The 15,729-nt window shown below is 36.6% G+C and overlaps 1 protein-coding gene across 4 annotated transcripts; it reads left to right on the forward strand.

Annotated features, from left to right (window-relative positions):
* Nucleotides 1-1,287: 1,287 nt before the first annotated feature.
* LOC114667282 (mitochondrial import receptor subunit TOM40 homolog) lies at nt 1,288-15,010 on the forward strand. 4 transcript variants are annotated; one of them, XM_028822530.1, is made up of 10 exons: nt 1,288-1,443; nt 2,421-2,619; nt 6,321-6,388; nt 6,522-6,614; nt 6,721-6,822; nt 7,001-7,106; nt 10,871-10,993; nt 12,071-12,147; nt 13,075-13,177; nt 14,479-15,010. In XM_028822530.1, exons 1-10 carry the CDS (start codon nt 1,303-1,305, stop codon nt 14,616-14,618), a joined length of 1,152 nt encoding a protein of 383 aa, XP_028678363.1. In that variant the 5' UTR covers nt 1,288-1,302; the 3' UTR covers nt 14,619-15,010. The 4 variants fall into 4 exon arrangements, with proteins under 4 accessions (XP_028678363.1, XP_028678364.1, XP_028678362.1 ...); XM_028822531.2 differs by having other exon boundaries at nt 1,322-1,443; nt 2,418-2,619; XM_028822529.1 differs by lacking the exon at nt 1,288-1,443 and adding an exon at nt 2,134-2,229.
* Nucleotides 15,011-15,729: the final 719 nt, after the last annotated feature.

Raw genomic sequence — 15,729 nt, forward strand, 5'->3', positions numbered from 1 at the left:
CTCTTACGTTGCATACCATGGCACGCAGTTGCTAAACTTGACATAGAAAGCAATTTTCAGTCATCTAATTGTCAGTCTGGTAAAGAGATCAGCAGCTGTGGTAGGTAAGTCTGACATGCCCCATGAGAAAAAGTTGTGTAGTGTGTCATTGGCTTCAGAGAAGGACGACTCTGTCCAACTAACTCTACAGTAAGACAATAACAGGCCACACTGCTGCTGTAGCCACAACTGTCCCAAGGAATGCTGGAGTGGGGGTTGTGGGCTTTGACTTGGCCTGAATTCTCTCCTGATCTAAACACCAAAGAACACTTTTGGAATGTCCTGGACCACAACATACACTGGCTCATTGGACCTGTGCACCAGTGATGTAAAACAGTGGTGGCTATAAGTGTTGGTCAAACAAAATGTCTAACAGACAACTTTTATTAATTTCCACAGTTATTGTTTTCCTGATGTTTTTGGTACCATTTCAGTTTATTATTATCCTCATTTGTTAATAGCAATTTCAGCAATGAAGGCTGAATTTTTTCCATCAGTACCTGTATATAGTCTACCGTATTAGACTAGCAGCAAAAACTACTGCAAAGGTTCTGCAGAAGGCCCCAACACCAGTGATTTGCAGGACACGTTAATAGGCTCAATTTAGTGTCACTTGTGACTGTAGGAAAAGAAGTGGTGGCCCCTTACAAAAAAACACGTCAATTCGAATTGAACATACAAGCTTCACATAGCTTTGTGTTGTCGTGGCGTTTTCTAACTGTAGCAGAATATCATGGATGAAGAGTTGTATTATTTATTAATAAAGTTTTTGGGAAAATATTTTGGCTTCATTTAATTATTTCCGTAAACCCGTACTTGTTAAGAAGCAGACATCCATAATTTGCTGAGGCAGTTACACCACCTCGCCACAGGTCGCCGGTAGTAACTTTACCCGCACTGCCTGCTTGCGACCTTCATCACGACCGGTATGTAACCCTCAGTGCAACCAACCCGTCTCTGACAATCTGAAGTAGTAATCGCTATACAACGTTAAATCTATTACAACGGCAGAAGCGCATCAATGTCTAGATTTTAAAGACGTCATTTTACGACCGCCTATTCACGCTTTTCCAGCCACTCCAGCTGCCTGTCTCTTTAGAGGGTGGCATTATGAAGAGTTTTATTATTATCCAATATTACTGAGCACACGCGTTTTCTACATTCCGCCTATAGATGATGTAAAGGCGCTGTTTAATCTTTGCTGTGACACGCCCCTTCCTCTGAATAACTGTACGAAACAGGCTCAGAGTTGATTAGCGTAAAATGGAGCCAATCAACGAGACGAGAAGGTCATCGTCGACCAATTGGAGTGAGAGAGAGAGACATGCATTGGAGCGAACGTGTTCGGTTGTCCTTGTTCATCCGCCGGCAGCAGCTTCTCCGTCCTTCTGTCAGGGAAACAACGTGAGTGCCATGGGGTCCTTTACAGGCCATAGGGATTACGCCGCATTGGGGCCGCTCGTGGGGAACCGATAAATAATCTTGTGCACGCCGTACAGGGACGAGGATACTAGTCTTGGAGAGGTTCTAACGCAGGCTGAATGCATTTTGAAACTGATTTGGTATTTGTAATGGGGGTGGGGGCATACATTCTTCAGTGAACTGGAGTGCCCACAATAGAGGGCACACCTGAATGAGGGTTAAGATAAGACATGTAAGACGGGTGAAATGGGTGTGAAGAAAAAAAAAAAAAAAAGCTCCGCAGAGTGGGTGTTGAGTAAGGCTCTGTTTTGGCAATCGGGGGCCCAAATACATTCAAGTAAAGTATCATAGAGGCCTTATATGACATAAGTGGGGATGGTGAGAATGGTGACTATGAGACAGTTAAAGGAGTAAAACACAGACACCTCAAATAATCCAGAAGACTATAGACTAGAAGGTGGGGTGCATGGTAGCAACGCAAGAGAGACATGGACAAGGGTGTAATTAGATGTGATATGCGGTTGGACTGAAGAGGTGCCCATTTGAATTGCAAACCCTGTCTGGGTGACCCTAACAGTTGCTGAGCAGTTCACGCGGGGTTGGTACTTTGTTGTAATGCAGTGGGAAGGCGAGCCGTTTGCTCTCCGTTTCAGTCAGGTCAATTGTGACTTTAGGGCTACTGCCAATATGGTGGGAGTGATCCCTGTGAGAAAGTTTAGCTTGATTGTTATTACTCGGAGGAATGCTAAGCATAAGTCATGTAGTAGGGTATGCATTACAACATATATTGCATGTTACAAGTCTGTATTTACTGTGTAATGTATTATAGTTTTTGTGACATTTAAGACACATTTCTTACAGTTTTTCTCACGTTATAAAAAGTGTGGTGTTGATGGAATATTGAGAATCACCAACTGTTCCGTCTTGTATTTTTTCTGACCTCCTTTTTTTCTTAGTAGGCAATGGGTAACGTCTTGGCAGCTGGATCTCCAAGTCCCCCTGTTGGGGCTGCTGGCACCGGGCTGGTCTCTGTACCCCCAGGTTTCACCAGGCCACCTATCTCCACACTTATGCCACAAACAGATAAACCAGCAGCCAAACAGGAAAACCAGTTACCGAACCCAGGCACATTTGAGGAATGTCACAGAAAGTGTAAAGGTAACAGCTTCTGAGTGTCTTTTCTGGAAAATGCTTGCATACCTATCGCAGTCATGCATACACAGCAAAACAATTTGTAATCCTTGCCAATTTATGTTTATAATAAAATTGCCTCTTTATTGCTTGAATAGGAACCAGAAACAGCCCATAAATGTTTGGCTGAATGAATGGTTACGTGACTCTGTCTTTGCTCTGAGCCAAGCTTTTGAGTTAGTGAAATGGTGAGATTTCACAAAGAGATGCATGAAGGACTTATTTGGTCATTTCTCGCTTGATATTCAGATGCACTATACTAAAAATACTCGGGATGATTAATTGTCATCCATTCCAGTATTTAATTATAAGTTAATTTTAGTTCATCTCTTAAAGCCCTTTTTTATTGTAAAATATCTCAACAATCTGTAATACTCGGTTATAGTAATGGTGACATTTTTGGTGGTTAAAACACAAACACTAGTCAATTAAATTGAGCTCAAAACTTTTTCTGGCTGTGAAGAGGGCAACATTCAAAACCAAACACTCTTTGTATATAAATGGTAGGAATATTTAAATGTCCTTTTTTTTAATAACATAAAATACATAACATCCTCAGACCCACTTAATCCATCTTAGGGTCATGGAAGGCTGGAGCATATCCGAGCAGCACTGGGTGCAAGGCAGGAAATATCCTAGACGGAATGCCAGTTCATCAGAAGGCACACATCTTTCAAGGCAAACACCCCCACAATCACACAGGGTCAGCTTAGAAAATGTCAACATAACCTCCTTTTTTTGGGACATGTGGGGGATGACCAGAATACCTAGAGGAAAACCCATGCAAACAAGAGGAGAGTGTGCATACTTCACATGGGCCACAAGCATAAACCTGGATCATTGAGGGGGTAGCGCTACCCATTGCACCATTATGTTGCTCATTTTATTTAATAAGCAAGGCACTGCCATATACCATTGATATATTAATAGAATGGAAAGTTTTGTCTAAGTTTTACTTGTGATTGATATTGTCGAAGAATGCACTGCAGGTTCCCACAGAAAAATGTTGGGGTGCCATCCTGGTTGTCCTTGTTTAATAAAAGTCAAAATGAAACAAAGGGCCACAATGCCCACCTCTGCAAGAAATTGGAAAAAAGCAAGACAAGTAAGCCGGTGCTCTTCAATTAGATGTTAGGTTTTTGTGGAGCTCTGCTCTCTGCTTCAGTCGATTCATTACTGACCACCGCCTTTTGGTAGCGGCAGATTTTAAAGGCGGAAGACGGGAAGTGGCAGAATCAATTGTTATCAATGGCCATCTTCTCAGTGCTGTGGAGGGAAAAGAAGAGTAGAAGGTTAGCGCGAGTGCCCCCATCTGCCCAGGGTGGCAATACCTGCTTCAGATGATCCACAGACGCACATGCATGACAATATATAGTATGTTTGTGAGTGAATTGTATACATTGCATGTATATATGTTAATATTTTCATAAACACATTTTGAGAATGATGGATAAATTGGGCAAAATGGTACAACTTCAGAACAGATGGGGAGTAGATGTGTGCTATGTAGAGGAGATACGGTGGAAAGGTAAAATTGTGAGAAAGCTTAATGGAAGTAGTGGAAGGTACACATTTTTTTTCTGGCAGGAAAGTAGTGATGGCAATGCTAGAGATAGTGTACTTGTGTCAGAAAAATGAGCAAGGGATATGGTGGAGATGTGTTGTGACAGAAACACGCTGCACAAACAAGACACTCTGAGACCTCAGAATGTGCAGCCAGAATGGTACTCTTATTACAGAAAGTACAGAACCGTCTCAATTCAGTTAAATAAGCAAGGGGGCTACCTTACTTTTTATTACAGTTCTTATCAATAGTTTACCTCACTCAGTTCATTTATCATCCCTGTCTGACTCCTAACTCCAGTTGCCTTAGTCCTGTCTCTAATTCGTGCCACCAATATTTACCAGCCTAATGAGCGTAGCACTTTATTCTATCCATCAAACCCACATGACAGGCCCTTTCCCCACCCTGAACCCATCCAGTTCCTGCCACCATTATCTCTAGTCCTCTGCTCACGTTCACCACCTGGAGAGAAGGGAGGGGTTTGGGATTTCTGCCTGTCAGCCTCTTTTTATGTACCTGACCTTGACTCAGGATATATTGGGGGTTTCTAGCTTGCTAAGAAAAATAAAAAAATCTATAGGCACAAACCTTTTTGTGATTTAACCTTTGCTATACTAATGTGCACTATGATATAATGCTTATTTTTATATATGCTTATGATTCTCTTTGAATATATTAAAATCACCAACTTTAAGAATATACTTTTCTATAGATGAAAAGAATGAAGGAGCCTGCTGTAGCTGTTAAGATGATTGTTGGTAAATGACTGATGAATCTTCCTCTATACAATTTTTGTCAAAGGTACTAGTTTATGAAGCCTAGTTTTGAGACATTTGTAGTTTGCACCACAGGAGTTCCATTTTGTCCATGTGTTATATATTAAATTAACACTGATGGTAAAACCTCTCAGAAATTTGATATCTTTCAAACATCCAGTTTGCATGCCTTTTTTAATAATGTTTTTTTGCAAGATGTAATATTTAGATACTGCTTTTATCTCTTGGTATCTTTATGCACTTTAGGTAACATTTTATGTTCAAAATGAACTGATGAAGCAAATACAAAGTAATTTGGGAGTGTGAAATTTTTAACTCCTCTAGTTGTATATTTTAAGTATGTTCTGCTTACCTTATTAACTTTTATGCTGCACCCTTCATATACCTGTACATAATGAAGACTCTAGTTGGGTTTCAGCAGTAGTAGTTTAATTTTTCATTGTCTTCCTTCCTTTATTTTTGTATTGATGGTTCTTTTATCTCTGCATATGTTTTGCTCTATTGACCAGTTTATAATACTGCAAATGTATGAAGTCTATGAATATTTTTTAAGTAAAATCTGTCTTATAAGGCACTGTAGTTTAACAGCATGGTTCATGCACTCTTGATTTCTTACAGAATTCACCTGAGATTGTAAATGAATTAAAAGTCCTGTCCTATATATCTGTTACATTGATGTGTCACATTATACTAAATGTAATTTAATAAAAGTGTTCCTACTCTAGTATAGGTTATATAAAAAAAAAGTCAGTCTGTTATTCTATTCCAGGTGTTTTTGATGTGTAAAATATGCACATCTTAGTATCCCTATTGTTGATTAATATAGTTTTCAACTGGATATCAATTTTAAATATGATTATAGATTGGTGAAAATTCATTTTGGATAGATTGTACATATTGAGTCATCCTATATGTCATAGTTCTCAAATGGATATACTCTAGCTACATCTTTTCTCCCATGTATTCCCGTATGTTGTTTTATTATTTTAGGGAGGGCTATTTTTAGTTGCCTGGATCTGCTGCAGTTATTCCTAAGATTCATACACATGAAAATTTGTTTGGGCTAATTATAAGATGAAAATATGTTTTCCAGTATTACTATGGATTCATCATATTTCATTAAGGCCTTCTAACATAATAATGATGTATTGAAGTAAGCATTTATTGTCTTTTGTTTCTCATGTTTTGTCTTTCATTTCTCATGTCAAAAGTCTGTTGTGCAGATGATGTATAAAATCATCTTTACTTTTTATTTCCATGGGAGAATTCTTTGTTATCAAAGTTTTTGGATAATGAATATCTAAATGAAATTGTTATTTTTATTGCAGAAGTTTTTCCTATTCAGATGGAGGGAGTGAAGCTGATTGTAAATAAAGGTCTTAGCAATCATTTTCAGGTATTTAAAATACTGCATGTGACAGTCCCTTTAGCTGGAGTGACTGTTCTTTTCAGAAGTATCCTGTCTGTATATATGCTTTTGTTTTGCTGTGATCTTGACGCTTAGCTTTTTTTCCCTTTAAATAAAACAGGTAAACCATACCATCACACTCAGTACAGTTGGTGAATCGAACTATCACTTTGGGGCTACGTATGTTGGCATGAAACAACTCAGCCCTACAGAGGTAAGCTGTAAGATCTGGCTTTAACCGTGTTTGCTCATTTTACACCTTGCAGACATTTTGCCTTTATAAACTACAAGTGGCAGCAAAATTTTCTTTGTTTCTACAGGCATTTCCTGTTATGGTGGGAGACATGGATAATACAGGAAGTTTAAATGCTCAGATTATTCATCAGCTAACAGACAAAATGCGCTCAAAAATTGCAATTCAGGTAAGAGTTATGTAACTGGTGCTTTGTATGTCTTGTACAGCTTGTTACTTATGTTTTTCGTGTTTATTTACAAGGACGTTTGGTCTCTGTAATCTTAATTAGCCATTTTTTGTGATTCATATGGCCTAAGAAAATACTTTGGTTTAATTATTTTATCCCAAATATGTGTTTTGTTTAGACCCAGCAGTCTAAATTTATAAATTGGCAAACTGATGCAGAATATAGGGGAGAAGACTTCACTGCAGCTGTTACTCTGGGCAATCCAGATATTCTAACAGGGTCAGGTGAGTACTTGTGAATGTGTGAGTGTTTTGTTGCTGCCTTTCAATAAAAAAAACTCGCTACTCAGTTTTTTCCTTATGGGGATTTTGAATTTGTTCCTTTCTCTGAATGATTAGATAATGGTTATTTTAATTTCTCCACGTGCAAATAATAGAGTAAATAATAACAAAAAAGATTTAAGTAAATAAAAGTAAGCTGATGGTGTTTTTAGATTTACCCTTTAAGGAATTTAGTGGTTGGTTCAACGATGAGAACAGTCTGCAGTTGCTGTGTGAAATCTTAACCCTGATAAGACTACTGTGAACAGACATAATTTAGTCAAGACTTTCCCATGTCTCGGCACCAGATTAGCTCTCCTGACTTCATCAAAAAAGAAAAAAAAAACTTTGTCCTGTAATATTGATGTAACTAACACCTTAATGAAATGACTTTACGTGGAATTCCTTGCTTGGTACACCAATGCATTCACTCTTTTTAATCGGCAATTACATTTTTATTATTGAAAATGGGTGAGCTGACCATTCAAATGTTTACGTGGGCGTGGTTAAATCTTTTGGCACAAAGTCTTGTCTTGCGGGACGTGAGTTCTTGATATTTTTTAGTTTATAATTTTAAAAACTGAATAAGAATCTGAAAAGAATGATACCAAACATATATATGTAGGTTTTAAAATAAGCCTGATTTAAAGCGTGACAAAAAAAGTACATAAAAATGTCACATAAAATCGTTGCACTTTTAGGCTTATATAATATTCATTTTATTTAAAAAAAAAAAAAAAAAAAAAAAACCTTTTGATTGCATAGTTTTCCATGGTTTAGTAGAAATGGAATTGTAGTGCAGTATTTATTAAGAGCTTTAAATGTTCTTTCAGGCTTATTAGCAATTCCCATTTGCCCACCTATGTTTTTGTGTAATGGGGATAACCTAGTACCTTACCTGGGATTTATTCTGCAGTCTTGACATTTATTTGAACATAAATAACATCATTTTTTATTGCTTTTAATATATGCAATCATTGTAATACATTTGAATTTTGTATATAAGAGTGAAACATAATTGTTAGTATTTTTTCTTGATAGATGTTTTACACAATCTGACCTTTTTGTCACCGTGTACATTCCTTATTTATAAAATTTTCAATAAAAGGATTAGCGATGCTCCAATCGATCGATCGCCAATCAACATCGGCCTGTTTTCACTAAAAAAAAAAAAAAAAACAGATCAGTAAAATGTCCGCTAACAAAAAATGATATTTTCAGCCACTTGTTTTCTAAGCTGTATGGCAATTTAGGTGCAGTGCTCCTTTATGCAAGGTATTGAGCCATGGTGTCTGTTGTTTTACCAGTGAATGACAGGCGATTGGTACATTAAGACTTTACATTAAAGAAAATTGAGTAATAATCTGAAAAAGGTACTTTAAGGAATACAGACCTTTATTTTGTCCTTTAAATTAAAACTGGCCCCGCTTAAGTTTGAATAGCAAGCTAGTTTAAAATGCAGCAGCTTACACCTTTTAATTGGGGAAAAAGAAAACACAAAGATGCATTTGAAATTTCTGCTTAGTAAACAATAAGCTTTTCCTTAAAGATTTCTACTGTGTTTATTATTTGTTGCTGTGTGTCATTCAAATAGGCATATTACAAGCTGTCATATTGTTTAGATTTTTTTCTGTAATTATTTAATTGTACATATTTTATTAAAGTATCTATTTTAAGGAAATTTTATTTTAGTATTTTATGGTCACTGAACAATAAGCCTAGAGAATTTCATTTTGTTAATAAAAAGTGAACAGTTAACATATGTGGTCTATTGTTTAATTATAAAAATACACTTTAATATAGGACATAAGACTTCTATTTGTCTGGTTATGCAGGAGATTAGTGTTAAAAGATTTTTAAAAGTATAAAGAAAAAAAAAATGGTATCGGAACCAGCTGATCAAGTAACATGAAATTGGAGATCAGTTTTGGCCTTAAAAAATCTGATCGGAGCATCCCTTAATGATTTCAGTTTTTGTTAATATTTGTATTTTTGGACATCTATATTATTTAAATACCATGCAGATGTTTGTCATTTGACACTTGAAATTAAACTGTTTGCTTAGTCACAACATACACTATACAGGCAGTCCCCAGGTTACGTACGAGATAGCGATGGTAGGTTTGTACTTAAGTTGAATTTGTAAGTTGGAACAGGTACATAAATTTAATACATGCTATTGTTGACTGACTGTAACCAAGTGCTCTGCCAATGAATGATGGAGTTTCACCTCTTTCTGACCTTTTTATTATTTCTACTTTATTTTCAATGGTGATGGTTTTTCTCTTCTTTACTGTATCACCAGCATTTGCATCAGATTTGTGTTTCAGCGACATTCTTGAAGGGTGAAGACAAAAGGTTAAGATGAGCTCTTCTGTACACGCTGTCACAGCAGATTAGGCACCAGTCATCAACACGTCTGATGTATAGGATGGTCCAGATCTAATTATGCAATTTTCATGACGCTATAACTTATTCAGTTTATTACATAGAAAATCACCTGAAAAATCCCGGACCATCGAGAAGTATGCGAACTGACGTCACGAAGAATCGTCTTCGCACCGAACTAGAATCGTCCCTGCATGAATCAAAGTCATCCAGACGATCTGGATCTGCAGAATTAGATCTGGACCAACCTGTACTGACAAGAAACAACTTCCTGCTAAGTGCATAACAGCACAAGCAGGCTTGCTATTGAGAATGAATGGGGGCAACGAGGGGCGGTTCATCACCAGCCCACATCACAGTCGCCTCCATTACAGTAAGCTGCCTGCAGTGTCCACTGCACCACCGCCCCCATTCAACACACAGCCATCCGAGGCACACTACAATGCTACCCCCCGCTTCCCCGTTCAGCCACAACAGGGTCACCACTTGCAGCATTACCAGCCGTCCACCTAGAACGAATGGGGCAGCCATGTGTGGTGGGCGGGCAGTGAAACTGTTTGCCGCCGGGAGCTGCACGACGGGCACTACACAGCGCGAGCAGCGAAATCGACCCCCTCCAGCCTCCGTCCAGCCACCGCTTGCAGTGTCCCCGGGCCAAAGATGACGAAGCGGCAGTTACTGAGGTGCATGCGTCACAGCTGCGGCCCCGTTCGTATTTCGTAGGTCAGATGTCCGTAACCTGGGGACTTACCTGTACATCATATTCTAGTAATTTAAAAGTTGTATCTGTGTGCGTGTGTACTTTAAATATACATACTGTAAGTTACATCACATGCTGGCATCACTGTTGCTTGTGTGATAACCAAAGACATATTAGTTTTTTTTTAAAAATAGCTATGTTAATGCCACATGAATTCTTATTTGTGGTGTTTGATTTTTCATTCATCTTAACAATCTCTTGCTAAGCTTGTATTGTATTCTGTTTGGCACAGTATTACTAGCTTTTCAAAATAAAACTGCCTAGCCTTTGTTAATGGAATTAGCAGCCAGTGACTTGGTAAATACATTTTTGTTACAATCCCAGATACAGAAATGTTTTCAAAATCATTTTCTTATGTTTATCGTGTAATTTATACATCAGGTTTGCATACAGCCTGAGCTCAGATTTGTGTTCTGTTCAAGTCAAACTGAGATGTTTGCAATTTTTAAAAAGTACCTGGGTGAAATGTTAGTTTAACCTGTTAGGTAAGCAAACACATTTTAATGGACTCAGTAATCTCCTCTCATTTGTTAACACACTGTTTATACTTTAGTTTTGGACTTGTGTATGTGTTTTGCAGGTATCATTGTTGCTCATTATCTACAGAGCATTACTTCGAATCTGGCTCTAGGAGGAGAACTGGTATATCATCGTCGATCTGGAGAGGAAGGAACAGTTATGTCTCTAGCAGGCAAATATACAGGTTTGTGCTGGTCTAAATTTTTGCACATGGGTGTGAAGATGCTTTGATTCCACTGCTGAGAATACATTTTAATGAACTGTTACAACAGTCCGTTTGTTCCCTGGGTCATAGTGGCTGATATATATGTTGCTGGGCATCGGATAACTTGTAAACATGCCGCCCCTTAAAGGGCTTTTTGCTTGAAATTTGATATACTATTAATATGAATACTTTAAACAAAGAAATGTATAATACATATCTGTTTTATAATCTATTTCAGGCAGTTTTACTGGTTGCTTTTGCAAAAACATGTTAAGTGAACAAATTGCAATGTACTCTGATGTTTTAAGACACCTTATGGGATATGGTCTGACAAATATCCAGAAATAATAAGTGATTGTGAACATTTTTTGCTTCTGTGTTAAAAATATCAGTTTCATCCATCTATCAATTTCCATTTAATTCTGTTCATGGGGGCATATCCTAATAGGAGCGAGAGTGGGATTGAAATTAGGAACCAAGCTTGGAAAGAACCCCAGTCACAAGACACATTTACACATAAACCCACACTTGCACCAAGGCACTTTACGGTTGCCAATTCAGTTAAGGCCTGGCTTTGGGATGTGAGAAGAGGATGGTTACAGGCTCAGAATACGCCAACTCCAAACAGCAGTGAGTGTACAGAGGTTTAAGTTCAGTCTTCTGAAGCAACGCTATCCATTGTTCCACTGTTTTGTTCTTTTAATATTAAAGTTACATTTTTAATTTTTTTTTTACATATGCAGTTTGTTATTCATACCTTCATTAGAAAAATGCCTGTATTTATCTGTGTTAATTTTTGTTTTTAGTTTTTTTTTTTGATTTGATTGCAGTAGTTTTTTTTCTTTCTATCAATAAAATATGTAGCCACTAGATGGCAGCATTTGGCAAAGCTATCTGTTTCATGCATTTAAGATAATGCCAAGCATGTATATATTGCAACCAGTATCAGTCTTACCATTTCATGTATTTGCTAGATTGCTGACCAGATTGTTCCTTTACAACTGAAAGTTGGCCCAGTTTTGCTTTAATTTCATGGATTTTTTTTTTTTACTGCAGCCAGTAACTGGATTGCAACATTAACGGTTGGACAAGCAGGAGCACATGCTACATATTACCATAAAGCCAATGAACAGGTATGCTTTCCACACCTTTTGACATGTTCTTTTTCTTCCAACAGTATTAATAAACCAAATTTCCCTATGTCTTTAGATATCTTTTTTTGGAGTTCATTTTAATCAGTTAGGCAGCACAATGGATAAATAGCAGTGCCTTAAAACTAAGTGACCTACACCAAGGGGGTTGTTAAGCTCACTTTTACTGAGGGTCAAAAATAACACTTTATATAACCAATGCTGGACGAAATATATAAATAAACAGCTATCACCACATTAGTGCATTAGAAAAGTAGTGACAAGACAGGCTATTCAGCCTTGTCCATCCTATTCATCAAGGTCACTAAACTCCAATTCTCCACCACACTATTTGGTAATGTATTCCATGTGTCTAGGCATTTTTGCAACATGTGTGAAATCTAACCTTCACAAGTTCTGAGCCATGTCCTAGTGTTCCAATGGAATTTTTTTTGAAGTAACAGCTCAGATCCACTGTACTAATTTCTTTTATAATTTTACACACTTCAGTCATGTCACCTGTTCATTTCTGTTTTTTTTTTTTTTTTTTTTTTTTTTTATAATCAAAACAAATCTTATCACAATTATATTTTCTTGGACAATGTAACAGGTTAGTAAAATTACCAGCAGCCATGGAGCTGGAATCGGTATTGAGTGAAATAAGAGGTCCTCTGCTCCATAGAAAAATAGACACTGGAGTTGCATTTTAATACCAGGTGTAAATGTAATCCAATTAAATTATATATGAATATAATTTATATGTGAAATACATGTTAAAGGGGGTCTTTGAGAACAGTAACGCCCTGTGGATAATTGTATCTTTACTTGAAAGCATATTAGACTGATCATTTCATTAACAATATATATGTGTTAATTTTTCATTTTTGCTGTAATTATTTATTTCATATGTGCTTAAAATATTTTATGCAGTTACAAGTTGGGGTGGAATTTGAAGCCAGTACAAGGATGCAGGATACAAGCATGTCATTTGGTTACCAGCTAGATTTACCAAAAGCAAACCTTCTTTTTAAAGGTAAGGGAAAGTTTTTATGCCAACATTATGTTTGTTTAAATATTATCATTTTATTGCCTTTTTTAGTTATTTAACTAGTAACTTAATCGAATGCAAGCCATAAAGAATATTTTAGAAACATGCAGTTTGGCCCATTTAGCAGTAAACTGTGAATTACTATGCGATCCTGAGTAAATTTACCTCCCTGAAAATGTTTTCACTATGAAAATTGAAGTTTTAAGGAGGAGCCTACTTTTCAAACCTGAGAGGATGCTTATTGAAAGTTACTTTATTTAATTAAGTTTAGTGACTATTGTTGGTATTGTGGGCAAAGCTGGTAATGCCTTTGAAATTATCAGGTAGTTGTTGTACACCTTAGAACAGTTTCAGCTGAAGAACCCTGCCATATTTTGCGCAATTTATTTTGACATTCTAATAATGCAATATCCTCTTCTGTTAAACTGGTAACTAAAACTGTATTGACTTTCACTTCTTACAAGATTTATAAAATTACCTAAATATTTTGTCCTAATGCTTTTGTAAAGTGCAAGATAATTTTTATGCCCTTATTAAATTTTATACCAGTAATAAGCATATTTAAAACCTAACAATGTGAAGTGAATAATTAGATTCATCTTGAGGTTTTAGTATATTACAAATGAATATGAAAACATTTAATATATCTGTTTTCTTTCTCATGCATTATTTTAAAAAAAGGCTCCTGCCATTTAACCTAAACTAACAGAAACAATACTCTGTCTCTGTAAAAATTATTTTTTTAAATATTATCCCCACAATCCAAAGACATGCAAGTTAGTGGATTGGTGATGCTAAATTGTGTGTGTTTGTGAAACCCAGTGTCAGCCCTTCAATAGCCTGGCAAATTGTCCAGTGTTATTTTCTGCATAGTGCGATTTATGGCGTTTATTCCTGCCTGGCATCCTATGCTTTCTCCAACTTCCTCACAACCCTGCTCAGGATTTGCAGGTTTTGAAGATGGATAGATATAATGAATAATTCTGACCCACGTTAAGATAATTAGTCTACATTAAAATTGAATACAAGATCTGTGTAAAGCAACCAAAGGTAAGTTCACGTTAAGATTCACATTCAAGGGTTTGTTTTTTTTTTTGAAGCCAGTAAATGTTGCATTTTTACTTTTGGTTTGTGCTGGAAAACTTAAGAGCTGATAGAAAGGGCCCACTGGTTGTTCAGTTTCACTTAACAAAATTAATGTAATAATAATAGATAATTATTAACATAATGTGATACTTTAATTTCAAGACTTTTCAGTTCTGCATTCTCCTTCTCCTCACTTGTAGGCTCGGTGGATAGTAATTGGGTCGTTGGGGCCACACTGGAAAAGAAGTTGGTGCCTTTACCACTGACCTTAGCAATGGGAGCCTTTCTGAACCATAAAAAGAACAAATTTCAATGTGGGTTTGGCCTGACCATTGGGTGAATGGAAATGGACTGATTGACAGATAGACAGATAAGTGGACTTGCAGACGGACAACAGAGAAGAGCACATATGGCAACATATGGAAAAGATACAAACACTGTTTAAAAAAACTCTTCCATGTTGGTTTGCATTTTCTTTTTTTATTTTTATTCTATTTTATTTTTTACTGAATGTACTGAAGATCTTGTCATCTGACTTTTGGGCTTGGGTAGGGTGGTTACTGGAACAGCAGGGAGGATATGGAGGAATTTAGTGTTCCTCCCCCACCATCATGATGGTTCTTTGTCCGTGTGTGTATCTGTGTATGTATGTATAAATTTTATATATGTATATAGACACACATACATGAGAATACGAATGACTGTATGAAGATAAACAACACATTTCTATAAGCATGTTTCAGTATCATTTTTGTCTTCAGTCTTGCTAAGGAATGATTTCTTTCAATGATGGATTTCCATTTATTTTAAACAGTCCAATATTTGAGGATTTATAGCTACAGCTCTGGACCTTTGGCAAACACTGAGTTTGATGGAAAGTCTTCAGCTGTCTACTTGTGGGATTTTTATAATGAAACATTGGTGCTTAATTTGACTCTCGGACACTAATCTGTAATGACATGAGGTAATAATGCACACATTATTCTTCTAAACTGTAAACTTTATACTAGTAAAATGTATATATGACGATAAGTATCTATATAAAATAATCAGTGTAAGTAGTGGTAGCTGTTCATTGGTTCCATTCTGCATATTTAAGCATACTGCAAAATAGACACGCTGTTATTATCTTGTAGGTTGTTGGACACTGATGTAAGTGCCTTTATGCCAGCAGGAAAATACTTTATATAGATGGGCAGAAGTAATTTAGTGATATTTATGCAGATGCAGGGTGTTGTTTATACCATTTAAAAGGAGTCAATTCCTCATTTACTTTGTTGTATGTTAGGAAATAGCAATAGTGCCACAATTTTTAAAAAGTCATGTGTGTACTATTAGGGTATTGTACCATGTTAACCATTAGATACAATGAGAAGTCAAGTAAAATGACACCTGTTATTGGCTAAGTAAAATGATTATAATATGTACGCTTTTGAGGCAGCTCAGGCCCC

The sequence above is a fragment of the Erpetoichthys calabaricus genome, chromosome 17, assembly GCF_900747795.2.
Source record: "Erpetoichthys calabaricus chromosome 17, fErpCal1.3, whole genome shotgun sequence".
NCBI lineage: Eukaryota > Metazoa > Chordata > Cladistia > Polypteriformes > Polypteridae > Erpetoichthys > Erpetoichthys calabaricus.

Excerpts from the sequence above, each read along its gene's own strand:
- LOC114667282 (XM_028822530.1), top strand. The coding sequence starts at position 1,303 with ATGGAGCCAATCAACGAGACGAGAAGGTCATCGTCGACCAATTGGAGT. Across the intron at positions 1,444-2,420 it reads CCTTCTGTCAGGGAAACAAC|GCAATGGGTAACGTCTTGGC; the intron begins GTGAGTGCCATG and ends TTTTCTTAGTAG. Across the intron at positions 7,107-10,870 it reads AGATATTCTAACAGGGTCAG|GTATCATTGTTGCTCATTAT; the intron begins GTGAGTACTTGT and ends TGTGTTTTGCAG.